This window comes from Athene noctua, chromosome 12 (assembly GCF_965140245.1).
Source record: "Athene noctua chromosome 12, bAthNoc1.hap1.1, whole genome shotgun sequence".
Lineage (NCBI taxonomy): Eukaryota > Metazoa > Chordata > Aves > Strigiformes > Strigidae > Athene > Athene noctua.
The window spans coordinates 22,947,005-22,974,792 of record NC_134048.1 but is presented as its reverse complement, the minus strand read 5'-3'; the positions used below and the strand labels follow the sequence as shown (position 1 = coordinate 22,974,792).

General features: G+C 39.9%; 1 protein-coding gene across 1 annotated transcript in view; it reads left to right on the top strand.

Moving 5' to 3' along the window:
• Positions 1-27,788, top strand: part of AFF4 (ALF transcription elongation factor 4) — a 52,152-nt gene that overhangs the window by 6,370 nt on the left and 17,994 nt on the right. Inside the window, exons 2-11 of the mRNA XM_074916543.1 lie at positions 12,415-12,541; positions 14,506-15,297; positions 16,673-16,717; positions 17,672-17,758; positions 22,713-22,749; positions 24,189-24,237; positions 25,584-25,604; positions 26,157-26,211; positions 27,216-27,253; positions 27,600-27,762. Coding sequence (XP_074772644.1) covers positions 12,419-12,541; positions 14,506-15,297; positions 16,673-16,717; positions 17,672-17,758; positions 22,713-22,749; positions 24,189-24,237; positions 25,584-25,604; positions 26,157-26,211; positions 27,216-27,253; positions 27,600-27,762 — 1,410 coding nt within the window. The 5' untranslated portion in view covers positions 12,415-12,418. The remainder of the gene's footprint in view (positions 1-12,414; positions 12,542-14,505; positions 15,298-16,672; positions 16,718-17,671; positions 17,759-22,712; positions 22,750-24,188; positions 24,238-25,583; positions 25,605-26,156; positions 26,212-27,215; positions 27,254-27,599; positions 27,763-27,788) is intronic.

The following is a 27,788-nucleotide window of genomic DNA, read 5'->3' as shown; positions in this document are numbered from 1 at the left end:
AGATCATTAAAGCGAGTAGGATGAGGAGATAAAAGTCCACAGTTCTCTTTGTATAGTTTTGCTGCAGAGCAACTAAGGGAATATTTTTCCTATAGGGGAGGGTAAAATCAAACCAAGAAAAGCCACATCAAAATGGGAATTGAGTTTTTGTGTGATGTTATGTATTTTGTGGGCAGAGGAGTAACCAGAGTTTCTGGGAAAAAAAAAAAAAATCAAGAAATGTGCCAACCTCATTTTCCAGTGTTCCATTACTATTAGCATAAGCATTTCCTTATTTAAAGATAATTAAAAAATTGCTTGGTCAAAGTCCAAATCTGAAAAATCGAGCCATTAAGATGAAGATTTCAGAAAAACTGTATGTGGAGAACTGGGTTAAAAGACTTAATGGAGGAACACGTAAATTTAATTTAGCAAATTGTACCGTGTTTGGCATAAATAAGAATAGTAATGTAATGGAGATTCAAAAATGCCTGATTTTACAAGAATGTCTTAATATTGTTTTATTCTTGTAACTTCAAGGGCCTTGAAGCATAAAGATTGGCCAGATAGGAAAAATATCAGTCCATTTTATCTTATCTCATGTCTTTTTTTTTGATGTGCTGGGTGGTCCTGTATGGAGAAGAGCTTACTGATAGTTTTGTTTGTGTGTTTCGAGTAGGTTTTTGTATATTTGGGTGGGTGGGGGGCTGCTGGTGCTGAGCTTTTCTGTTTGTTTGTTTGAGATTTACCATTAAACCTCCCAGTTCACTTGTGGTTTGTAGGTCAGGGACTGATGCTGGTAGGTAGCTGCTGTCATCCGCGCGGGCTGTAGGTGAAAGCAGTACAGCCACTGTACCTGCTCGATATATTGTTTTAAATTGACCAGTAAAGTTTTAGAACCACTATATTTAATTTTGTCCTTGTGATGCTGATAGGATAAATTAGCATCGTATTAAAATGTTGATTTGATACAGTGAAAACTAGGCTGTAGGTAGCCTTTAAATGATAACGGGTGAAAAGGATTTTCCTGGAGCAGTGATCACTTCTGCTGAAATATCTGCACCAATTATATTTAACGAGGAAAAAACACCAGTAAGAAGTTTGTACTGTGAGACATTCTTAGCCAGTAATTACCAGAAATATGTTGTACTAGGAGAGACTTTTAACAAGTAGGCTTCAGCTTAAATTTGTTAATCACCAATAACCTTCTGAAAACTGCCTTTTTTTTTTTTTTCCTTCATTTTTACTCCTTTTTTTTTAAGGAAAAACTTGCATTCTTCTATGGCCACACGAAGCAAGATCCGTGCTGGATTGACATTTAACGATGTTTTCACGGTGTCCTCTTCACGTACCTAATTGTCCCAAATAGCTTATGTTGATTTTTTTGTTAGTTTTTTTTTTTTTAAAAAAAATCCAGCTGCCATGTGCCCTGCGGATGCCGAGCAGCGGCGCAGCGTGCGTGGGGGGGCACGGGCAGGGAGAGGGGGGCACTGGTGACTGCCTGTGTGGCTCTCCTGCTCGCTGTACGTGGCACGTGCCAGCATGTCTTTATTCAGAGGAATGTTAAAATACTCTCAGTCATGATTTACTGACAGACTTGAAAAGTAAAGATGGAAAAAAATGGGTGTGGTTTAATCTTAGTTTCTATTTAAGAGCATAAAATTTGAATCTCATTGGTGGGTATAATGGGGTGATTTCTTGCTAGTGGGAGTGTACTTTGTATTTATACCATTTATTTTAATCCATTATACGACTTTTTTAATTATTATGTGTAAGTAAATAGTGAAGCATACCTTAAAAAAATTAATCTTAGCTCGTACTTAGTAGAATTCAGTTAATTCAGCTAACAACAAGGAGTTGCTGTCCGTGCCAGGTCCCTAAGCAAAGCAGCAAAACTGTTTAATGGAAGCTAGTTTGTCCACTCTATCCCTGGAAGCTTTAGCAATGAGAAACTCTTCTTGCGGTGTAATTTTTGTAGCACTTGAAAGCAGTTTTATCTGTTAGCAGGGACGTTACCAGGTTTAAGCTTTGTAACAGACTGACACACTGATAGGCTCTGCGTGAGCCACACTGGCCTATTGCGTTAAGTGTTTTGAAATTCAACTGAATTTTGACTTTTGCAAGGTTGCTTGTGGTTTTCTTCAATTTCATAGAAGAAAAAAGCTTTTCTTTTTTTCTAGCGGCAAGGTTCATTGAGTCTCGCTGGCTTTATATACGTTGTTGTGATTCTGTGTTTTGCAGTTCTGTCTGTCAGATCTTTTAGCTTATAGCTCAAAATACATTAGGAACAGCAGCTCAGAACCAGCTTGCACAACACCTTTACTGGTTTGTCAAATGAAGAAGTTAAGTTTTTGGACTGGGTAGACCAAAAACTGTTTACCTATCTTCTGTGGAGGACGCTTCATGATTATCACTGTTTATAGGTGTCACATCTCTGGTGTAACTGCACGGACCTTGGGTGACAGCAGGTTGTACCGGAGCGGTGCTGGTGCTCGACAGGGAGGACACGAAGGCCCCGCCTGGGACCCGGGGTCCCTGGGAGCAGCACAAGGGGTGTTCTGTCCGGGGTGTCTTGGGTGGCTCAGTCTCGTTTTGGTGCTTCAATCTGATAGACCCGTGAACAGCGTGACTTTTGTTTTAAGACCACATCCAGAAAATTGAGAAAAAGCTGTAAAAACTTTGGGAGGGGGAAAACCAACCCAACTTCGTGTCATCAGGGGGTGAAAAAGGTAATGTCATTTTATTAAAAGGGTTTGGATAGCTAAATTAACATTTATCAACTGTTTTCCTGCAGTAATTGATACTGCACTAAATGTCTTGTTACTCAGTGGCTGCTGAAATTTTAATGTTTTTCTCCATCTGTTTACAGGGATTATAAAAATACAGGTGAGATTTAATGGGTAGGATGAAAGGTTGAAACCTTCCAACTTTTTAAACCAGTGTTTGTTTGGAAGTGCCGCACATCAGAGCTGTGGCTTTCCTGCTGAATTTCAGCTTACCTCTGTAGATAGTTCTGGTCCCTTCCTCTTGCTTCCGAATATTTTTTTTGCTTTGTCTACAAATCTTAAATGCTCCTCTTCCCTAGTGGGTTTTTCCAAAGTTTAACTAACCTGCGCTTTCATCATCTTCAGTGCTCTTAAATTTAAAATTAAAATTGAAATTTAAAAAGAAAATCAGAAAGTATCCCAGGTCTCAGAGCTGTCATGTCATTCACATATTAGTAGCGGTTTTTAGACCAGTAGCAAATGGTGATGAATTTGGTGAACGTTTTGCATACAAGTTAGGGTTGAAAGCTGGGAGTCAGAGTTAAAATTCTTATTCTTTCTTTTCTGACACTCAAAATCGTGGATTTTAAGAAGTCTGAACTCTTCCAGTTTTCAAATTGCAAAGCAGTCCTGGAAATACCGTCAGTGCTAACGGGGACCGTTGGTGCTGTGAGAGTTCACGCTGACATACATGAACTCAGTTGGCTTTTTAGATGCTTCCCTTCCACCCCCTTCAGTTGTTCTGGTAACAGTCTGGAAACATAATTCACTTTATTGTGTTACTCAGCTGTTCTGTAGCATATCTCAAGTGTTTTCCCATGTTTCTGAAGAGAGTTAAATCATAAAATGGTGAAGTTCCTTAACACTGGCTGCTCTGCTGACCTGCTCTCCAACATCCTCCTGCTCTCCGTCGGTTGTAACCACGTTGCTTGTCAGCTGTTGCAGAGTCCACCTATGGCGCTGCAATGCAAAAAACATAAGCAGTAATCTAATGAGACTTCTGTGGATTTTGGGGGTTGGGTTTTTTTGTTTATTTGTTGGGGTTTTTTTGTTTTAAACAGGTTGCTTATTCCTGCTCTCTAATGCTGATGTGACTGTTTTGGGGGCCAAAGAATGTTCAGATTTATCTGTGTTTAAAACTAACCCTGCCCCCAAAATACCTAATTTGAACCTGCACAGATTTCCCAAATTCAGCTTAACCAGCTCCAGTAAATGGCTGTGTCAGCACAACCAGGAGAGTGGTGCGGGGTGGGAGCTGCTTTGGGCATCTGCCCTGGACCAGGCCCTGGGAACCACACCCATACTGCACTCTCAAATTTTAAAAATTGCCTTTTGCTTTAAGTACCAAGTAGAGCTGAACACAGGTTGTCTTAATAGCTCCCAAATATTTTATTACTGATGCTTGTGTTACGAAGACACATCAAATACAAGCCGTGTTTAGAAAATAAGCTGCGCTTGAAAGAGCAAGGGGAAGAGGCAGAGATGCTGGCGGTATTTATACAGCGTTGTCATGTGGAAGAGACCTTACTCCTGCGAGCGGTTAGGAAAGACCTAAGGAGTTTATACAGTGGCAGAACTTACTATCTCAAACCCTGATGTTCACTGCAGTATGTTATGCAGCGGAACGCGAGAACCGTGATTACGATAGGGAGCCCAAGATAAACGTCTTGTGAGACGCTGCAGACAGATGATCTTTCAATAAGGCTGGAGGAAGTGGCAGTTAAACCTGGGTAATGTATGTGATAAACTTTTTCTCTCCTTGCTTTTTTTGTAGTTCTGTTAAGATAGGAAAAGGATATGAACCTTGAAACGAATGTGATTTTTCCTTTTTGCCTTTTCACTCTCCTAGTTTAGATGGCACCTCATTAAAACATTGTCTACTGTTTCAAATCTTGCACAGAGGAAATTTATCAGGGAATTTCTGTGAAGTGAGTCCTTTCTTAATCCTAATGCCATAGAGTTCATAACACTCAAGTGTAATGATGTCTTTTATTAAAGTAAATTAATGTGAGGAAGTCAGAACTATAATAGCCAGATTAATGTTGGATGTCTGAATAACTATTGCTTAATAAAATTTAAACACCAATTGTCTTGGCTCAAAGTTTAAACAGAAGGACATGTAGGCACAGGAATTTGGTTATTAAGTTTCTGCCCAATTAAACTGCAGAATATGGTTGGGAAACAGTATTAGTATATGCTTTGGTTAGCCTGTGTGGACATGAAAAGACTGCATGTCAAAATTTTGTGTTTGTGATGCTCCATCTGTGCACTGTGCAAATTGCAGAATTTACCAGGGATGGAGAATTGAAAGGATGAGGAGAATGTTGTTGTTTGAGTGTGAGATTGAATTGGGCTGAAGTTTGCTGAGTTAGATTTGCATGAGAAACAAAATTATGTTCCCAGTGGACAGCGGAGCTCTGAGTTCAGTCTGCTCTGTAGTGCTTTTGGTTTTGTTATCTTCTGAGCTCTAGGATGTCAGGGCTCAAGCTTCAGATGATGTTAAAAAGAGTATTATTGCCTTGGTTGAGAAAGCCTCGTATTCCTGGAAGTAGTTTAGGTATTGCAAGGTGAAGCAAATAGGAATGCAGAGAGGTAGCGTTGAAATTCTGCTTCTCTTAACAGCAGAAAGGAGCTTTACTTTTCCTCTTCTGTCCCAGGCTTGGTTATTGATAACAAGAATACACGGAGGCTCCTCTCTTACCTGACTCGGAGGCCTGACCTGGCATTGTGGAAGGTGCAGAAAATGACAAATTTTAGTAGATTATGGCTTTGTGGTATCGCAGCATTTGATCTTAGAGATAGCCTTTTCCTTTGAGAATCAGCAACGTCGTTGCTCTGTGGGAGCTGCGACGCCTGCGCCTGCCTTCGCTTGGTGGCAGAGGGGCAGATGATGGAGGAATGAACCTTCTGCTGCTCTTTGTGTCCCCCGAGAGAGGAGGAGAGAGCAGGGAGTTGTGCTGCCACTTAGACTTCCCTATTTCTCTACCATTTCTGAAGAGACAGGATGAAGAGGAGGGACTGCAGTTGGTGTCCTGCAAGCAGCTCTGCCCTCGAGGAAGAAAAAGAGCTGGGAATTTTGTTTCTGTGTAAGATTAATCAGAGGGAGAGGGCAACCAGACGTTTTCCTTGCTGTGTAATGCTTTTGCACAAAAGTACAACATTTTAAAGAACGGGTAGTTTTGGATCTTTTAAGATCCCTTGAGTAAATGACATCAAACCAGTCTTGCAAATTCTTCCTGGATATAAGCAATTTGAAGCTATTTTAGTAGTATGTTTTAGATATTGACTTAAAGCTGGGTTTTAAATGAGCTGTATTGCAACTGCTGAAGTTAGAAATTTCCTCTTTAACTTGGCTTCTAAAATCCAGTTGTTGGGTGTTTATTTTTACCTTAGTCAAAATGCAGCCCTTACTTCTATGTGCTGAATCTCGTGTCTGATGAATAATAGACCCATTTCTCATCTGAACTTGTTTAACGAAACATTACACTTGGAGAGCCTCTTTAGTTCTAAAGGCTCCTCGAGTCCTTTTCCAGTCGTTAGTGTTGAGTTACAAATGATCACTATAATTCTTTTATCCATCCTTGCAGTGTGGTGGCTTCTCAAGTACAAGATGCTGCCTGGCTGATACTTGGGTAACCCGATACGGTTTTGAGGGATGATGGGGCAATCTGGCAGGTAAAAACTTAGAGCAGGATGTAATTACTTGCATCATCACTTGACTGAGACACTGGAATTAACATGTTCTTATAAAAAGTACTGTGAAATTTTTCTCGACTAACGGTGATGAGGGATTTGCACTCATTTTTCTGAGAAGCAGCAGCAAGTCTGGGCCTATAGTGCTTTCTTGGGGATTTCTGCACTGTTTCGGAGCTGAGTAGGAAGGGGAAGCTGCTAGCTCTGCCCTCCCTGCTAGTTCTTGTCAAACATTAACCTGACCTAGGCCAATTTACTTTTTTATTATTTTTTTTTTTAAAGCTCTCCCAGCCTCCCAGTATGTACAAAGGTGTTTACATTCAGCTCTTACAGAACTTTATGACCTCCCCGTTGAATGCGCGGAAGGAATCTCTGACAGGAGGGGTGGGATAGAAACAGTCGTGTTTGTATGCTGGAAAGGAGAGATGTTTCTGTTTATATTAATGGTGAATCGCTGGTTTGTATTTGTATTATATTAGCAGTACAACTGTATTGCCAATAGCTCTGACCTTCTAATGAAACCTTGGGAAGAGGGACAGCTCTCCCCTAGAGATGGAGCTATGCAAGAGTTCATTCTCATCCAGATATCTAACTGAGATTACGGCTCCAGCTTTCTTACGTTCACATACGCAATCTCACTGTGTGACTGTGCCCAGCAGCGAGTTGATTGATACGGAGTTAAATTTGAAGAATACTGCCGATCTAACCAACGCTTGCTTTGGTGGAGCAGATAGCATTTGCAGTTGGAGCCACCCCAAACTAAATACCCCTCCCTTGGCGGAGAACACCACTGCGGTATTAACCCGAGCTGATGGAAAACAGCAGCCTTTGTGTCAAAAGGTGCAGGAGAGAGAAATAAAACAGAATACTTTGTCCTTTTGAAAAGTCGTTTTTTCCTGTTTCTTGACACATACGAATAGTATTTGAATAAACTCTTGTTCTTAGTTTTGTTCTTTATTTCAGTGTTACAAAACCGGCTTTGATCGTAGTACTTTTGTATTTGCAACATTGTGCTGATCCTTTAAACTTTATCAGGAGAAGCCTAGTGTTTGAATCCTTTTTGCAAAGCTGTATCATTTTAGTAGGAAATGTTAGTGGGTTTTTTTCCTGCTTTTTTTTTTTTTTCTTTACCATAACTTACAGAGCTAGAAATTAAGACTACACACTCACTTTTATGTGATAAGTATTAAATAGTTCTTGGTGACACCAGAGCACATTCCTGGTTTGTGTGTTAGTTGGTTTGTGTTAATTTTCACGTTCCAGGGCAGTTATTTTTTAATTTCTCCCGTTTTTTAACAGCTCTCATGTGAGTGCATTTGTATTAAAAGCTGACAGAGTAATGTTTTAGGATTGTGTACGTGATTTCTAGTGACAGGGTTAGTATTGATGCCATACTCAATGCATGAGTTAAGCATGCCATGTCAGCTCCTTAGATGCTCTTTGCTATTCATGGTATGAGTAGGAAAAATATTTGAAAATAAGTAACAGGTATCTTTGGGAGGGAGTTAGATACAGCACTGAGACGGTTTATGATATTTTTTAATGCTTTCTGAAAACATAACATTCTTTATTATAAGCAGGATTTCCAGCTTTTTTTTCTCCCTTTTTTTTAAAAAAAATAAAAAAAAGTAAAAAAAAATAATTTGAGTTGTCTGTGCCTCCCACAGCTGGGTGTGCCCTGCACAAAGCACTAGATACTGTGTGTTCTCTCTGAAGACTGTTTATCGTTCATGGCCAAATGTTGTCAAACAAAATTTGTGTTTCATCACAGCCAATTAACCGGCACTGGATAAATGAACTGTTTGATTTCTCTTGCTTATGAAACCAATTCAGATGGAAAAAAAAGCCCTTGAGTTAAACGAGGATGTCTTGAAGGAAGTCAAGGTGTTGTAAACATGCTTTGAAGATCCACTGATGCCTGGTTGAAAAGTGATGGGTTTGGATCGTTTTTTGTTGGGTTGTGTGTGGAGGATTCCTCGGGCAGACCTTCACCTTTGATGGTTTTGCCTTATGGTGTGTGGGGAGATGGAGCGATACTGCTGCTGGTGAGGGTGCTGGTGAACTCGAGCAAGGATGGGCTCTTGGGTGCCTGATGTGGTTCAGGAGGGTGAGAAGTAGGCTCTTAGCCCTATGCCTCTACCCGGGGGTTGGCCAAGATCCTCTTTCCTTTAACAGTGTTGCCAGTAAAAGTTTGGCAATGTGGGTGTGTTGGGTTTGTTGGTTTTTTTTTTTTTTTTTAACTCAAAATGTGGTCCAAAAGTCCCCGTCCTGGGATCTGTCCCCCTGCCCCAGAGCGGAGTGGGTGGGAGGTGGGAAGCAGAAGGCAGCAGCAGCAACGCTGCAGTTTCGTAATGCGGGTTATAAAGTCCAAGATGATGACAGCTGAAGTGAACTCTAGCCAAAGCCGTGCCCTTTTTGGATTAAGGATGAACAGAAATACCAAATAGGATTTAGTAAGATGTTGGAAGGAGAAATGAAAATTGTGTCCCTGTTATGGATGATTCGAGTGACGCTCGACTAGTTCATGTGCTCAGTATGTCCAGGGCAGCAGTCAACAGTGCTTAAAGAGTACACACAAGTGAATTCTGTGTCAGAAGTGTCTGTGAACTTCCTGCTGAATTTCCTTCTTTCTTCCAACTCTTTGTACTGAGCTGGAGAAGAGGCATGAGATTTGAACAGTCAGTTGTGTAGTGAAATCACATCCTAATGGGACAGCATGGCAAACAGTGCACAAATAATGGCTCAAACCATTTAGAATTAGACTTTCTAAAAATGGATATACTATGCTGTGCTTTAGGCCTGGTTTTGAATTTAATTTTTGAACTTTTCTTTTTCCAGATGTGGAAATTAAGGTGACTTCAGTCCTTGCTGCAGGGACGCTAGTTTTGTCTCCCTTAGCCTGGCTCTGCCCCTCCTAGGAGTTCACACTTTCGCTCAGGCCTCCTGGGAAGAGGGAAAGGGAAATTATGGCAGGATCCTCTTGAGAGCATCAAGTACAAGGCAAGAAGTTCTCCATCTTCCGCTTCCAGGCCTGTTGTGCAGGGAGGGAGGAGCAGAGACGCTGTCCTCTGGCCCAGAGGCTGGGGTAGGGGTGGCAGGAGCTCGGCTGCACCAGCTGTTTTACCGTCTGGGAAAAGGTTTAAATCTGGGGAGCGAGTGTGGATGTGGGAGAAGCAGCTCTGCCTCCGTGCTGCTCTGACCGTGTCTGCAGTGGCAGGGCAGAGCCTCCTTCCCACCAGTCAGCACCAAAACTGGGGGAGAATGGAGCTTCTTGTGCCGGCGTGAGACAGGGTGGGTGTCTGCTCTGCTTGGGAAAAAAACCCGAGAACCAGCAAATAGTACAGAACTTTGATCACAGTAGTAAATTTTAGATAGTGAAGTTTAAAGTTTTATTACAATTGCCAGCAGTCTGAAAACTTTGTATTGCAATTTCCTTTATGCTGAAGTTAATTGCTGGCAGATTGATTTAGTAAGCATGCCTTCATCTTCTGCTTTTCAAAGTACCTCTGCTGCTTACGTCTCCTGAACACAGGCAAGTTTATCTTCTGTCATTTCGTGGCTGTGGAAGATAGGAATTTGACTGGAAAGTTGTCTGAAGTACAGAGTTAAGAAAGCCTTACTAACTTCATTTATCTACACATTTAATGCTAGTGTGATTTTAATGGCTTAGTACACATTGTAGGCGCTTAAAATATCTCTGCGTAGAGACTTAGAAGATTAGATACAAACAAGTCTAGCTTGAATCGCATTCAAAGTATTGACTAATAAAAAAAATTAAAGGAATTAAAAAACCTCTTCTACCCAATCCGCATGCAGTCAGAATGACTACCCCTGAAGATGTTTATCAGTTACTGTACTACAAAAGATTGGGGAGGAGTGGTAAAAAGTGTGATTAGTTGGTATATTTCTGATGACTAATTTTACATTGACCTGGCAGGTATAGCCAGATCAACTCTGGTTTTCCTCCAGCTCTGATCTCAAGTTAGTCTTTGCTGTAATGTTCCTTTCATGTGACGGTGTTGGTACAAATGCTGTTTTTTTTCCTCAGTCCCAAGAGTTAGAGTAAATGTTGATACAATATTGAAAGATGATGCTTGTCTCTGTAAAGAATAGTAAAGTTCTTTGTTAATATTTAACCCTCATTTATAAAATGTAGATGTAAAATTCTTGGCTAAGATTATAATCTAAATGTGTAGCTGTATATAATTCACAATCGTAGTGTATTGATGTGAATGAACTACTCAAAGCTAGGGTACTCCTATTCCTTGCTTCACATTTTGCATTTAATAATAAAATGGCATAGATTTAGACTGTTCCAGTTGGCTTTAACCGATCAGTATCCATAATTAAATCCGATGTTTGTCTCTATTTAAATCCGACACGTAGAAGAACTTGGGCTGCAGGCCGAAGAATATGCTTTTAAACCTCAAACTTTTGAAACAGATTTGCCATCTATGTCAAAATGATCCAAGTAGTTTGCTCACCCCATTCCAGTGTACAGGTCCCTCTCCCAGGAGGCAGCCTTGGTGTTCACTTGCAGTTCATCTGATCACAGAGTAACTGGAGAAAAAAAAAGTTGTTTTTCACAGATTATTTAGAAGTTATTATATTCATAGGCCTTATCAACACCAAGTTGGATTATACCAATGCTTTTATCTCGTTTACAGTGCAGGGAAATACAACAAACCCGTTGCCTCAAAAACATCAAGATATAAACATACATTGTGGGTTTATGCTGGTTTTGCCATCCTCTTAGATTTCACTGTGTTCAGAGTAGTAGACAAAATGAAGCCAAATGACTAAGAAATCACTGTAAGAGACTAAAATACTATTAAAGTGAAAAGACTAATATTTAAAAAACTGATAGGTTGAAGTCTTCTTGTTTAGAGTGGAATAGCTGGTTTTGCATGGCTTTCAAAGTAATGCTGTAGCAAATTTTTTTTTAGAAAAATAAATCAGGCAGCTGTCTAAAAACATGAAATAATGATTTTGTAAGCAGATGACATTTTCATTTCAGACTGCAAATTATGTGGAAGAACATCTGTTTCTTTCCTGGAAGCACCTACCATAGTTTTTACAGATCAGTAAGGCACATTTACAAATCACTTGATATGAAGGATAGTACATGTTAAAAGAGTTAGTGTGACCTTATTTATCATCTTGTGTTGTTTACTCCTTTAAGTTCCAGTGCTTTATCAAGCTCAAAAGGAGTCTTTTCAAACTTTTTTTTCTGTGTGTGTTGCAACAATTTGACGTATTTCTCTTCACTCAAGCAGCAAGACCAAACTGCAGAATAAAATTTGTAAGAGGGGAGATTGGCAGGTTTTTAATGTGCATTTTTGCAGTAGGAGAAAACTATGTGGTCTGAGGCAAAAGGTGCGATATTGCCAGAACTTTACTGAAATCACTTCTTTGAGTAGAAGTGTCTTTTGGGAGTCAGGGGGAAGGGAGACCTGGAAACAACATCAAAGCTTGAGGTTAGAATATGTGGGAGAATGGGTGCCAGCAAAGGTATGTCAGCACCAAATCCACAGGAGAAGTTGGGCACTGAATGGATGGGGGGATAAGAGAGTAAAATTGCAGAACGACACTTGGGGGATGTGGAGGAGAAAAAGTACTTTAGAACTGAATGAGAGATGTACAGCAAGGGTTGAAATAGCTAAATGATTCAAGCAGGTGAAATGGTTTGAAATACTTACTTGCCTGAGGATTTTGTGGATTTTTTTTTTTTCTTTTATTGCAGCATAAACTTTCCCCGTCAGAAGCAGCAGCTAGCTGTAGATTGTGGGTTAGAGCTCTTCTGAGTGTGAGGTGTCTTAAACTGGACAAACATCTGTTCCGTTTTGAGGAGTTGTGTTCAGCTGGGGCTTCTTAACCGAGATCATTCTTTTGGCAAAACAGATACAGGGGCTAACCGTGTGCGCTTGCATCCCTCCTCGTTTCCTTCTGTGATCAGAAATTATTTTTTTGTTCGTAGCAACATGAACCGTGAAGACCGGAATGTGCTGCGTATGAAAGAAAGGGAAAGGCGAAATCAAGAAATTCAGCAGGGTGAAGAAGCCTTTCCACCTAACTCTCCTCTCTTTGCTGAACCATACAAAGTTGTGAGTTTACGCAGTTCTTACAAATGCAGTTTTTATAGCAGAAGTTGTATGCAAATTTGTATTTTACATTTGGTTTTATCTGCATTCTTTTTAGATCCGCAGCTCTTATGTCAAACCAAGTGTTTAAGCAGGGCTTGAAAATAAGGACGGGCACTTACTAACCAGCTCTACTGGCAGATTTATAATAATGCTTACGAAGGAGGGACTGCTTTGCAGGCAGTGAGAAAAAGGATGATAGAACCATAAAATTGTTTGGCTTGCTTCTGTTTTTGCTACAGTGGCTCAAAACAAGCCGTCCGTTGTGTCCCGCTGTCCTGGTTTTAGCTGGGATAGAGTTAATTTTCTTGCTAGTGGCTGATACTGCCGTGTTTTGGGTTTAGTATGAGAATAATGTTGATAACACACTGATGTTTTCAGTTGTTGCTAAGTAGTGCTTACACTAAGTCAAGGATTTTTCAGCTTCTCATGCCCTGCCAGCAAGAAAGCTGGAAGGGCACGAGAAGCTGGGAGGGGACTCAGCCAGCTGACCCAAACTGGCCAAAGGAATATTCCATACCATATGACGTCATGCCCAGTATATAAACTGGGGGAGCTGGCCAGGAGGGCAGATTGCTGCTTGGGAGCTGACTGGGCATCAGTCGGCGAGTGGTGAGCAATTGCATTGTGCATCACTTGTTTTGTACATTCTATTTCTTTTATTATGATTATTGACATTTTAGTATTATCGTCATTATTATTTTCTTCCTTTTCTGTCCTGTTAAACTGTTGTCTCAACCCATGAGTTTTACCTGGTTTGGTTTTTTTTTTTTCCCTTCTTTTTTTTTGATTCTCTCCCCTGTCCCACTGGGTGGGGGGGAGTGAGCAAGCCCCTGTGTGGTGCTTAGTTGCCAGATGGGGTTAAACACGACACGGGCCAGATTGCTTTTTTTGGGTGCTTTAGCCCGTTGCTAAACTTTCTAACCTTCAATCCATCTGATCCAGACCTGGGTAAGTTCAGAAAGAGAATGTTTTAATAGAAGGTTAATTTTAAATGTTGAAATGCCTAGTATGATAGAATGGTCAGCTTTAACTAGTATGCTAATTATTTGTATCTGATTTTTTTGTTTGTTTTAAAGGAGTTGACTCTGTTTATGGTCTTGTACAGCTTTAAACCTGTGCTAGGTTTTCTTCCAGGTTTGATTTGCTGAACAGAACTGGAAAAAATAACCTAATTCTGGGAGAGCTACAAAAACACCATTTTAGATTTTCATTATGTAGCTCAAAACTCCCTTTGAAAGCAAACCCGTTCCCTTATCACAATTTCAAGATAAGTTGGTTTGTGAGAGGAAATATGTTGTGTTTGAAAACTGTCCTGCAGGAGGAAAGTTGAGAGATGGTTTTGGGTTTTTTATTTCTGTTCTCCCATCACTTTACTGTGCTTAATAACCAAATCCCACATGTATGAAGTTAACTAAAGCTGGTTGGGATGACACAGCACACGTGATCTGAAAGCAAACTGGTTACATAAGAAAGAACCCTTTCTTACATATAATCTTGTTGGCAACAAGAATTATGCCAGTATAAATACCAATTAAAAATTACATACAGTGGTGAGGTTAAGCTGATTTTATATTACTGTTAATTAAAACCTTTTAGTACTAATACATTCTGTATTAGAGAAATAGTCTTCAAGGTGACAGTAGGCCTCTGCCATGTTTAAACTTGCATCCAGCTCATTTGAAGCACTGGTTAGTGTTGTTTCAACTGTTCCTGCTGCAGAAATACATCTTTTCTTTATGCTTTAGCAGGTTAAATTACTGCTTTAAGAATTAAAATTGGGAACTGGAAACAATGGCAAAAAAGACACGGATGCTAGCCATGATCTCAGTCTTGAAATTTAGCTTAACTGCAGTAGTTGTCAAGTCAATTAACTGAAAGCGAAGTTGTGATTTTTAAAGCATTGTTTTTTAAAATTATTTTCACAGACCAGCAAAGAAGACAAATTATCTAGTCGTATTCAGAGCATGCTTGGTAATTATGATGAAATGAAGGATCTTATAGGAGATAGATCGCTACAAAAGCTTGTTGGAATTCCCGAGCCAACCGTACCATCAACACCAGATGAAAAATCAAACCAAAGTTTCTTTGGTGATCAGAGACATAATGCTGGCTCTCATCAGAGCAGCAAATGGACTCCTGTAGGACCAGCACCTAGCACTTCCTCGCAATCTCAGAAACGGTCCTCGGGTTTACAGGGCGGACACAGTAGTCAGCGTGGCAGTGGCAATAACACTAGCAGTAGTGGCCAGAGGCATGACCGTGACTCGTACAGTAGCAGCAGCAGCCGCAAAAAAAGCCAGCATGGGTCTGAACACTCCAAACCCCGTTCTTCCAGCCCTGGAAAACCATCTGCTGTTTCTTCGTTGAGCTCCAGCCATTCAAGATCTCATGGAAATGATCACCACAGCAAAGAACATCGACGTTCGAAATCTCCCCGGGATCCTGACGCCAACTGGGACTCTCCCTCCCGTGTACCCTCATTTTCAAGTGGACAACACTCTAATCAGTCTTTTCCACCTTCACTAATGTCCAAGTCCAGTTCAATGTTGCAGAAACCCACTGCGTACGTAAGGCCAATGGATGGACAGGAGTCCATGGAACCAAAGTTATCCTCCGAACACTACAGCAGTCAGACTCACAGCAGCGGCGTGAATGAGCTGAAGCCTAGCAGCAAAGCACATCTCACCAAGCTCAAAATACCTTCTCAACCACTGGATGTAAGTTGCTCTCTCTTTCCTGGCTTCTTAAATCTAAGTCCCTTTGGGCTGGGATTTTCCAGCTTCTTTAAAATCCCAATCTACATAACCAAAGTCTAGTTTTTAGTAAACACTATGGGTTTTTTGTTAAGGAAAGCATCTTAAACTTTCGCAGCGAAGACCTGTGTTTTAAATGGGGAATGTGCAAAAGTAATTATTTTTTCCTTCTGCTGCTTCTGTGTGGATACTGTGATTTTTATTAAATATGGGCTATGAGACATTCAGAAAGGCTAGCTTAACCCACAGAGACTTAATTTTTGTAGACTATTTCTGTAGTCAGAAGTTAGTGAAATAGTAGGATATTCACAAATATTTTGACAAGCTATATATATATTTTGTTATTTCTGGGAGCCATTTTGTCTCAGACTTGTGATACTATCTGCATATGTCGGATTTTCTTTTGAAGTGTGTAGCAATTAACGGGATGTGATTATTGAGCCTTCACCTAGGGGAAATAAGCTAACTCTAAAGCACACCAAGTTGAACAGGGTTCAGAACTTTTATCAGTTGTGCTGGGTACAAAATACTGTTGGGTTAACAACTTTTAGTAGTTTGGTAATTCTTGAATTGTTAAGGCACAGTCTGTGACTACAGCTCACTTAGAAGGAGAGTGCCTGTCTTAATAAATGTCATTGCATCTCCTATTTAACTGCTTGAATAGTGGTAGCTAGAGAAGAAGAGCCTTTGTTCCTGGGATTTCAGCAAATAGCAAAATAAGACCCAGGACACAGGTAAGGAAATTGGAAAATGAATTCTTTCCTTATTCGTGAAGACTCGACACGCTGATGCGGTGAATTGTGTAGTGGCTTTGCATCCTTCCAGCTTGTAGCAGTCAGGGATGTAGAAGATTCATAGTTTCGTAATTATTGCTGTTTCTAGAGTCCTGCTGTAACGTATGTTTTACTTCATAATGGAGTTTGTCATTACTGTGCATTCACAGTCATGCGTCTGAATTCTGATATTACCCAGTGACTTCTTCCAGGAAGTGATTGAAAGCTACGATTCTCTTTCATCTCTCTCTACAAGTTTTTAATATCACTGACTGTCTGTGATCACTTTAACTGTCAAGTGAAAAGTAAGAGATTATTGTTGCGGTTTTATGGATCTCATGTATTTGCTTTTCATAACTTGATGTGACTCATACCATAAAAATACGGACCTATCTGATATTAAAATTAATGTTGTTGAACAGAATTAGCAAGGTCTGTTTGTACCTGTATAGAGTCCATATGAATCATGATAAGGGTTGAAGTTTATTTTTAACTGTTTCTAGCCCCTGGGATCTTATAAGGAAAATTTTCTTTAGGAGACGTTAATCTTGAGTTTTGATTTGTAGGCATCAGCATCTGGTGATGCGAGCTGCGTGGATGAAATTCTAAAAGTAAGTTCTCTGTGCTTTTGTTCATAACTTATTTGTTGAAAATGCAAACATTACTAAGGAGGTGGAAAGTAGTCTGCAGTTGATTAGCGCCTTTTAAATTGACTTGGCTGCAAGTTGTTACAGGAGGGCTCCTCCGTTCCTCCTCTAGCGCGGGCAGAGCGGGGAAGGCTGGAAGCAGCTGCGTGTGAGCTGGGCGTTGCCGGGTGTGCACATCATCTCCTGGATATCCTCGCTGCATTCCTGTTCTTCTAGGCCGCCTCCCTGTTAACCTAACCAGAATTACCCATTTCTTCCACCAAAATACAGTCCTTACATTCCAATATCTTTTTAGATTATAGTAATTTTTTTGCTACCCCCACGGCAGAGCTTTCCCTTCTCTTCTACCTAGGTTATTTTCTCAAGTCTTTTTACCCCCGATGTGATTCCCCTGGTCGTATGTCTACTATCACAAAAGAATCATCAGACTCCCCTTGAGCATTTCCATGGCTTACCGTTTGCTCTGACCTGCAGTACTCCGTGGTCCTTGGAGATGCTCTGAGAGAATACAAGGCACTTTCTTTCCAGCTTCAGGCATTTGATTTTCCCCTTTATAGGCTTCCCTTTCCTAGGATTCTTCTTTCTACCCCTGTATCCTACATGTGCTCTTCACAGTCTGAAATGATCAGACTGACTTCTACTGCAGTTTATGTTCAGGCCAACCAATTTTATGGATTTCTGCCTTTCTGCTTGTTATTATGCCTTCACTATCTGTTCTCGTGGGTAACGATTTAAGATTTAGGGTTATGTGCAAAATCTTTGTTACGCATTTGGGAAATTAAGATTTGAATAGAAAGTTTAGGGAAGTGTGGACGATGAACTGAAAATTGAGAGACAGGGTTACCATTTGAATCAAGACTAACTGGAAATCTTTGCTTTAATTTTGTTAATAGCTTTCCTTTTTTGTTCTGGTTATAGGAGATGAGCCATTCTTGGCCTCCTCCACTGACTGCTATTCATACGCCATGCAAAACTGAACCGTCAAAATTTCCTTTTCCAACAAAGGTCAGTGCTGTAGTCAAATACTGAATGCTGTTGAAAGAGTAACTCCTATTGAAGATCAGGATTTTGAAACTCTTTTTTTAAAATTCAATTCTGTATAGTTCTGGGATTGTTTCAGTGCTTTGTATCTCTTTATCTTGCTTCACAACAACATTTGTCAGCAGTAGCCTTATGAAGAACGGCATCGTTTTTCCTCTGGTTTACACACACACAGCAGTCTGCGAAGATGTCTATAACGTACCTTTCCTTTTACTTTTAAATTTTTGTTTCATAAATCTAAACCTTCTACAGAATACTTCTGAAGCTTCAGAATGCCATTGAGCCTTTTTCCCTGTGAGGGAAACAACTTTGCACCATTTTGTGTAGAACCAAGCAATTCTACAAAGTAGACAAAGTAATGGAGGCTGGCTGGTAAATGCTGAGAAATTTAAATGTACTTTTCTGCATAAACTGAATTTTCCTCATAATTTTGAAGTCCATTAATAGCTGTATTAGCTCTTACATTTTCAATTACAAAAAAAATGAAAACAATTTTAAAAATGAGATGTTTTGCTAAAGAAATTTTCGGATCACTTACTCCGAAAGATCCTCTTGCTAACCTCCCGTGTACTTAGTAACTACTGAAGTGTTTAAGCTATTCATTCTAAAGAGAAATCAGTCGCTCTTCGCTGCTGTTGACAGCACAGGGCACGTTTCCAGGAGACCTGCTTGAGCTGACACCTCTGAGGAAGGAGTTGTCTTGCTCCCAGCTGCTTGCTCCCTCCCCTGAGGCTGGATCTGGCAGCCCCAGCTGCAGGGTTTTAAGGCAAACTGGCGCTGGTGATTGTTTGCCTTGAAATACAGCTTTGCAATCTGCAGTATCTTGGAAGCTGATGGGTAGGCAGTGAGGAGATAGGCAGGGTAGATAGCTGTGGGTAGCAACTTTAGCAAATATGGTTCAGCTTGCGATAGCTGACTCATTCAAGGATTCATATTTTGTTTCCTGTATCTACTGATTACCAGTAAAAGGTTTAGCTTGACAATATAATTTTTCTCCAGACTCCACATATCTCTGATACGGATTGGGGGTACTCCACCCCTAATTTGGCATAACTTCAAAGTGAAGAAATTACACTGTTCATCTTTTAAAAGTTACCTTCATAATAATTAAAACAGCACTTTTTTTCTGACCAGGCTGCTCTTCTAGAGCACCACTTGCTGCTATAAATTTCCTGTTTGATCCAAACTGCTCCCCAAACCAGAACAGTTCAGTGAAGTAATTTAAGAAGATTTTCTCACTGCGCTCTCTAATGTAATCTGTCTAAACCGATTGTCTTGCGTGAGTGCTTTGACATCACCTTCTTTTGGCCAAAGGTTCCAGGTCCCGGGTTGTGAGTGCACATCCACAGCACTCCTCAGGCTGGTGCAGAGTTAGACGGTTCAGGTTCTCCTGCTGGCTGGATGTCCCGGAGCTCTGGGCAGTCCTGTTGTCATCGCCTTCTGCGCGGCGTGTTCCGGGCTCACTGTGTCTTGCTTTGCTTCTCTCCAGTGAGCTGAAAATGCAGAACATACTGTACAGTTCTCAGCTTTACTTTTGAAGGCATATCTAGAAATAAATCTTGTCGGCTATTTTCTTAACATTAGATCAATATTAATCTTGCATATATTACTTTTAGTCAGGGTTTATTTGCTGTGTTACATAAAACTGTGAACTTGGAAATAATTCTTACCTTTTATGGTAAAGAAAGAAATTCCCCACCTTTCCTCTTCAACAAAGGTACTTACTCCACTGCTTTGAATACTTATTCCCAAACCTTTGGGGAGATGTTTTCCCTTCACACGCTTTTGAACGCACTTGATTATGGGGTTGGTAGAACTGCTTGTTTCTGCATTTCTCTGGTATTTGACTCAGTTTGGGAAGAAGAAGGTGTGCAGAGATATACGTGTCTTTGTGACGCAGAGAGAAACTATGTAAGATTGCACAGTCTTGTTGATGTTTGAACAAAAAAGGTAGGTTGTGTTTTTTTTGAACCTATCAACCTGGATTGTGTTTCTTCACCCAGTTTGCAAAAAATTCCATTTATGGCTGCTCTGAGTCTTTTGACTTTTTGCCAGCTTTTTTATTTTGTGGCTGCACATCTTAGCCATGGAACTTTGTCAAACTCTCTCTCCGCATCCAAAGCCTATAATTTCCTCTGCCTTCTCCCCTCTGTCATTCTTGGCAGCAGGATCTTTGCAGAATTCCAACAAGTTAGCGAGCCATAGGCTTGTGCAGTCTGGACCCAGAGCAGAATTCAGAAAACAAAACAAAACAGTGATTTACTTTAATCAAGCAGTACTGTTCGAGGAAAGCTTGTTCTCTTTAATACTGTGCTCAGTTTATTTGCAAGTGATCTGCTGCAGTGTTTCACAGCATTCCTCTTGTGTGCAGAAGTTTTGTATGTTTTGCCTGCACACGTAAAATTAAGCTCCCTTTGGTGGGCCAGTTGATTTTGTTTGTAAGACTGTTGGGATAAGGTGATTTTCCCTGTGTGTAGGTAGTGAGTAGCTTGAAGGAACACAAACTCCTGACCGGGGCCTCTCTGCATGACTATAAATATATCTAATAATTATCAGGAAGTCTTTGAATCAGATGATAAAACTTGATGAAAATAGGTCAGGGGAAGTTTTATGGATGCAGGTCCCTTGATCCACCGTAATACAGAAACTTTCTTCTGAGAAATAAAAATGAGATCTGACCTGAGATTTCAGACATTACATGGAAATGGGTCCCATCCCCACAACCGGGACTGCAGCCAAGCTGGTAACCTACAAACGAGAGCTGGTACCCAACTGCCCTTCTATCCTGCTGGAGAGTGGTTTTCTCTCACAGTTTTTGTGTTTGAATACAAGCTGCGATTTTGTTTCCTGCTTAAGTGTCTTCACTATCTAACCTCAGCAGTCTATATTATACTTTGGTTAAAAGGGTTTCCTTCCTTTAAGTTGTTTTGAATTTCATCTTTCTGAAGGAGACCTTTAGACTTACACTGCTGTAAATAATGTCAGAGTTGAAAGTGTAGCTTTTTATTTTTAAATCTCTGAGTTTCTTAAAGAAATACACATTTAAAGACAAAATAGATGGCAAGAGAGTTGGAAAAAGTTGCACATTTAAACATAGCACCTCATTAAAGTGCACTTAGCTGAAAGACTCCACTGTGCCTTAGAAATAGGAAGTTGACTGAAGTGAGCAATGAGGCAGGTGCTTTCTGCAGAATTTGTGATAGTGTATTGGTGAGAAGGGGTGCCAGTTCCTCATCTTCTGCTCACCCCGACGCAGTTGCTCTGTAGATGCGGTGTTTGATTACTGTGTGGTCTTTACTTCTTTTTTGACTTACAGTTTGTCAGCTTGTCTAAGCTGACAGGGAATCACACTTGCACCCCACGTACCTACGTAAAAGATAAAAATCAGGTTTTATTTTGAAGTGTAGCTGTTGCTTTCTGTTGAAGTCACAAGGCTTCTCTCCAACTTCATCTTTGCTTTACACTTTAAACCTAAGTTAATTTTATTTTTATTGTCCCTTTCTTTCAATTAGTAAAGGTTAGAGGCATTTGAAACACCTTACAAGAAAAGTTACGTATCAAGTTCCCTATCAACAAAATACTTGTTTGGTGCGTTATTGCACCTGCTTTCACATTTGAAATAAAGTTAAGGGAAACTGGAAATATCTAAGTCTGCTTTGCTGTGTAAAGCTTTTGTGTGATTAAAAAATTAAATTTTCTAAATTGAGTATGTAACCGCTGCACATCACTGACTTGGCTATTTGTGGAGACTGGTTCACAGTTACACCCAAAAACCTGGAATTCATTGTTAAGTTGTAATTCTGGTCTGCCACTGCCAGAGCATTTCAGTAAAATGTGTGTATATAACTTTATGAATTGAGTCAAATATTTTCAATTTTTATTTATGGGGCCAGCATTTGTCCTCGTTTTAAAATGAGGTCGGGAAGGTCCTATTTTAAAATGGCACTCCAGCCTAGAAGTAGGTTTTCGGTAACTTGGTATCCTCTGTGTATTTGTTTGTTAAAATAATATTGTCGGGTTTTTTAAAAAAATTTATAATCTACTATGTCTTGGGAGTTAGAATTGGGTTTTCTGGGATGGGAATACTGAAGATCATAGAAGCACTAAAATTTGCAAGGCTTCATCTTTCATGCCTAGCTTTGTAGGTAACAGATACTTTATGTATCAAAGGAAATTCCATAGCATTGCTCATTGGCTTTTGGAGCAGATCTGGCCTTCCTTGGGGAGGAGTGATGTGTTGGCCAGCTGTTTACCAGGGACTCGCCCGGAGCCACTGCGAGAAGGAGTTTTGGGGCAGAGTGTGCAGATCTCTTCAGATTTTAAGTTTCATTTTCTCTTGGGCTCCTTTGTCCCAAAGATTTTTTAAAATTATTTTTTTTTTTTTGCTGATAGGTTACTATACTCATTGCTTGTCCACCACGATGCTGTGTGTGTCTGAAAAAGAAAAAAAAAAAAAAAAAAAAAAAAAAAGGCGGAGAAAAAAATTTGAATGAAAATACATAAAACTAGCAACACAGCTTTTCTGTGCGTAAGGAAGATAAAAACATACTGAAGATCCCTCTCCATGTTAAACATACATGAAGATAGGGTTTATGGAAGTCAGGTAGGGGTTCTGGAGTTTCAGCTATCACGTAGTACAGCTGCACGTGGCCTTTCTTAAAACCAAGCAAGTGGGAGAGCTGAGGTGAGGAAGAGGAGCGTGAAGCATTCCTTCCCTGTGCTGGCTGTGCCGTTACGGCTGGCGAGGGGAGTTACGGCCCAGACAGAGAATCACTCTTTCTGTTTTACTGTTGGGTTTTTTTATTTTTCAGAGGTTAGGTGCCATCTTTAAGTGGAAAGAGTATCTTGCTTAAAGCATGGTTTTTAATATGTTAAAATTCCCAGTGAAAAAAACATTTGTGATCTTTTATTCCCTTAGGAGTCTCAACAGTCCAGTTTTGGCACTGGAGAACAGAGTAAGTATGTTAAACTTCCTGTAATGTGTTTAATGTTTTTATTGTGATTCAGTATTCTTAGTATGTCATGCTTTTTAGAGAAGGAGATTTTCCAGACTGCTTATAGGATAGAGTCTAAGCTAAGATTTTCTGTACTCTCTGAAGTTTTAACCTATAAAACTATTTCTTTTGCATTTCTTGTTGAGCTCTAGAAAGTTATGATTGAGCTGCAAGGCTGTTACTGACTTCTAGGAAAAAAATATGTATTGTAGTTTGTTATGTTGCTATTTCTTGAAAAAATGCCTTCCTGGTTGATCTGATTGAAAATAGCTGAGAACTAAAACAAAACACCCCTTAAAAAAATCCAAATCCCTGCTGGGGGACATCTTAGAAACCAAAATAGTGCTTATGTTTATATTTCAATAGAAAAAGCACATTGCCAGTTCACTGTTCGTTTTCACTTTGTCATTTTAAAATCAAGAGAGTGATCAAGAACTCATAGCAATATCCTTAGCAATATCCTTGAATTTCTTGTCCCCGAACACATTTTCAGGTTTTTAGACAAAAGCAGCTTTTATTTCTCTATAACTGTATTGTTGTTTTGGATATTACTTAATAATTTAACACAGGTAACATACCAGGTAAAATTTCTTTTGATTTGTGCTGTGACTTTCCAAAAGTCTTTCCACTCCCTCTTGAAGTGATTAACAGTAAAAGAAGAACGGTTTATTCTTAGATATTCACAAGCAGCTTAATCTAAACAGCTGATACAGTGGGGAATTAAGGAAACAAATTAAAACTTAATTCCATGATGCTAAACCATAGGAGCAACTGGTCTTTAGGTGTGTAAATGAAGAGGCAAGGTTTGTCAAAACACAGAACCAGTTTTTAACTCCTGTTTGAATTTTCTGGGAAACTTTTAACAGCCTCAGTTCTTGTTTCGGTTGAACTACGCAATCTGCCAGAATTAAAGAAAAGGGAAGGAAAACCCCCCAAACTGAAAAGCAGTTTAGATCAGTGTGTATTTCTATTGTAAGAATTGGTTTCTGAATTTGATTTCTGGATCTAAAGGTTGCTCATCTCCTAAAAAACTAAGTCGGGATGCTGAAACAAGTCAGAGCTTGGCAGGCTGATTTATATCCTGCGTGTTAATGCAATAGATTAATCTTGATAGAAGCAAAACAGTTTTTCACCCCATTAATGATAAATTGTGTATAGGTTTAGACAGAAATGATTTAAATAATTTTTCAGTTTTCTTGCTGTATTTGGTATTTTGTCTCTGCATCCATGCACATCTTCAGCCTGTGGGAGATTGTACCTGGCATCAGCTAGTTATTACTTTCTCCTGTCTACTCAGCCACTCTTGGTTTATCTAAGACTTTGTACTTCTGGCAACTGGGGATTGACTTATTTTTCTGGCTGAGTTTTCAACTGTGAATTTCTTTTTTTTCTTCTTCTAGAACGATATAATCCTTCATCAAAAACATCCAACGGTCATCAATCCAAATCGTAAGTGGCTGTTGAGAAAAAGTTTCTCAAATAACAGTCAAATTTTAAGAGGCTTGGGAAATAGCTGTTTCTTTTACTAGAATTTGTCAGTTCTGGCACAGACTCTTTAGCATACTTCTCCTCGACTGGCAGGAAAAAGGGATCATCTTTAAGCAGCTGTTTTCTGGGACAGCGGACAACTATGGCACATTGGAGTGAGTCACAAATACCCTGTGCTGCCTTTCCGTTCCCCTGTTTCTTGTCAGTTGTCAGGATAGGGGTGCAGGGGTTTGGACCTTGGAACTGATTTGTAAACCAGGAAGGCGTTGGTGTGTAAGAATGGGCAGGATGGGACGGGACTTCCCGAACGTGTGCATTGCAGAGCTGGCAGCTGGAAGGAGCTCGTAGCACTTGCACAAAGAGACGGGATGGGGAACTGTTCTGTATTGGAGGAGACAGTAAACTGTGGTTGGGATCTGCTCGAGTTTGTTTTGCTCAGTCTCTTAACTGACTGACAAACGTGTCTATTAGTTAGGCACACAGACCCAACGTTTTCCTTTGTCAGTCATGCAACTGGACAAAAAAAATAAAAAGCAGCTGGAATATTCTGGATGGCTGTAGCCCACCTTTCTCATACCCGAAAATCAATTATATGCTCTTAAACGATTGTTTCCAAGCACGTATGTCCCTGAAAATAAAGGTTTATCAGCTAATTGTATGTTAAATGAAAGTGGTTGTAGATTCTGAAAGCTTGTTATTCGAAGTTAACATTTGTTGCGATGCAATCACAAAATGAAGTCTAGTTCTTCTGCTTGTCTGTGCACGTTACGGTGTTAGCGAGGTTAAAAAGCACCTGACCTGTGGGAGGAGAATAGAACACCAGGAAAACCCCCTCAATTATTAAAGTCTTACAGTCAGTTTCCCCAAAATGAGTAGTTTAAGGCAATGCTCATATGCAGCCAGTTCAACAAGTGCTAGAAATGGAAGTTCACCACTTGGCTTTCCTTTTGTCATAGCAGCACAGCCCGCCAAGGAGGAGCCGTGCTGTTTCCCAAGCTGGGGAATGGGAGAACATCTAAGAACAAGAGGTGGCACTAGAAATGTGTTGAACTGGGATGCATCAGAAGGAAGTTGAGAAAATGTTTACTGTGACAAGTGTTTACAGTTTTAAATAATATTTTTTTTAAAAAAAATGATTGCAATCTGGTCAAAAAGCGTAAAAACGGAGATAAACGCATCTTTTGTAAAAGGATAGAAATGAAGAATATTTCAGGAACCAGATCCTGGAGGCTATCATCAGTAGAACAGCTATACTGTGAAACTCGGAATTATTAGACTTTTAATCCTTTCTCCTTTTCTTTCTCCAGATGTGAATCGAACCAGACAGAGTAAGATGTTTTGATTTTTTTTTTTTTGTAATCAAAGGTGTTTTTCAATAAGCACAAGGGCCCTGTACCCTGCTGTGTTTTCAGTGTGTTCGTGTATTTTCAGTATTAGAAATAGTGTGTGTATGCATGACTGCCACAAATAATTATGGCTTTGAATAATAATCAAATAATTAGGGCTTAGAACAGTTGCACTGTTGCCACGAGACAGGAAGCAGCCACTAGTGTTAGCTTTCTCGATTCTATTTAACAGGGTATTCTTGGCCATTGTGTGTAAGAAGCTGAACGTACACAAGTTAGCTGCTCCCACGTTAGTAAATTGTGTCAAATTTCCTTTCTTAATTTAACAGAATGGACTAAGCACTCAAAGTACTAGAATCCTTATTCTTCTCTAAAGAATGACTTAACTCACCAATGTTAGAATGGCATTTGGTGGCTTTCACCCACGCAGCCTACTTCATAGTATAAACAACAGCATGTTGAAATGTAGAAGAATGCTTTGAAAGTAATTAATGTACGTGGAAAAACTTGTCTCACTTTCTCCTTTTTACTTAGCATGTTGAAAGATGACTTAAAACTTAGCAGTAGTGAAGACAGCGATGGAGAGCAGGTATGTCCATTAAACCAGAGGTTGAGAAGAACGTAACAAATGCATTCGTGGTTCAGTACTTCAGCAGTGCTCAATATTCCAACAGCAAACCGAGCAGCTTAAGAAGACATATACGGTTAAGAAACTAAAATCAAATGGGATGTTTTTAGACAAACTTTGGGTATTCCTAAATGTAAACTTGGGGAAAATGCTCCGCTTTGTGAAAACGGTATGCTTTTAGCTAGAAAATCTTGTTTTACTGATTTCAAGTGGGCATTCTCTGAATGTGAAGGGGCAGTAGTGTCATTTAAAACGTATGGAACGGCCTGTCGTTTAGAGATAGAACCCTTCAGGTTCTGCCACTCCGCTTAGAGTGTACATGGTATCAACGTCTCTGTGCATTAGTAGCTTGGGCCTGCATCTGGGTTGATAAGGGATAAGGGATACAGCACCTTTATCTTTGTCCAAAAGTCTGTTTTCCTCTTTTTCCATATTAACTCTGTGCAGCTTCTGTCAGAAATAGCGTCGAGCATGCGAAATTGAAAATACCTGTAGGTCTGTGCTGTCAGCAGGCATCCACACTCCTCCTTTCGTTTCTTTTCTCCCTCTCCCAGTTCTAGTTATTGTTTTTTTTAATATTAAAAACTTTGAGAGAGTGCATCTAGTTGGGTAACTCCTAATACTCTGGGCATCTCAGGAATAGCATTGTGAAATGTAGAATTGTCTGCTTCAAAAAGATGAAAACGTGGCATTAGCGAGTGGTGGAAGGAGGAACTCCTAGAGCTGCAGTCAGTGTGTGTACGACTCTGAGATAATGGATTTGTGGTGAAAACTCTGATTTATTTTCGCTTCTGTTTAAGGAAAACGCAGATAAATGTAAACTGCTGCAAGTACTGAATTAAGATGCTATTCGGGCTAAATAATTTTAAAAATTTAAAGGCTCTGAATTGATGTTTTGCAATTTAATTGTATAGACGATCCCAAAGTAACTTCTAGAAGCTTCATGCTCTTTTTCTTAATTGCAGGACTGTGATAAGACAGTGCCAAGGAGCACACCTGGAAGGTAGGCATTCCTGGCAGACTGTGTGGAGTGGTGATATTTGGCCCAGTCAGCACTCTTGGTTTGATCTTGTTTCTAAAATTCACGTTTGTCTTTTGTGTTGAAGCAAAAGGTGATTAGAAGTTAATCAGTGATTAAATACCGTATATCCTGCAAATTGCACTAACCACTTTGGGACGGGGGAAAAAAACCCAAGGGCTGTTTGCTTCCAGGGTGAACTGTGTTCAGTTGTGTTGAACCTCCTAGTAAATGTTAATTAAAAGATTTTATTCTTTCTAATGAAATCACTTCTCGGATATATTTGTGCTTTGGATAGTGTTTGTTTATTTTTCCTCATTTTTGTTTTCAGTAATTCTGAACCTTCACAGCATAACAGTGAAGGAGCAGATAATTCGAGGGATGACTCGAGCAGCCACAGTGGATCTGAAAGCAGTTCAGGATCGGACTCTGAAAGTGAAAGCAGTTCTAGTGATAGTGAAGCTAATGAACCATCACAGAGTGCATCCCCTGAGGTAGGATTTGACATGTGTTTGGGCCG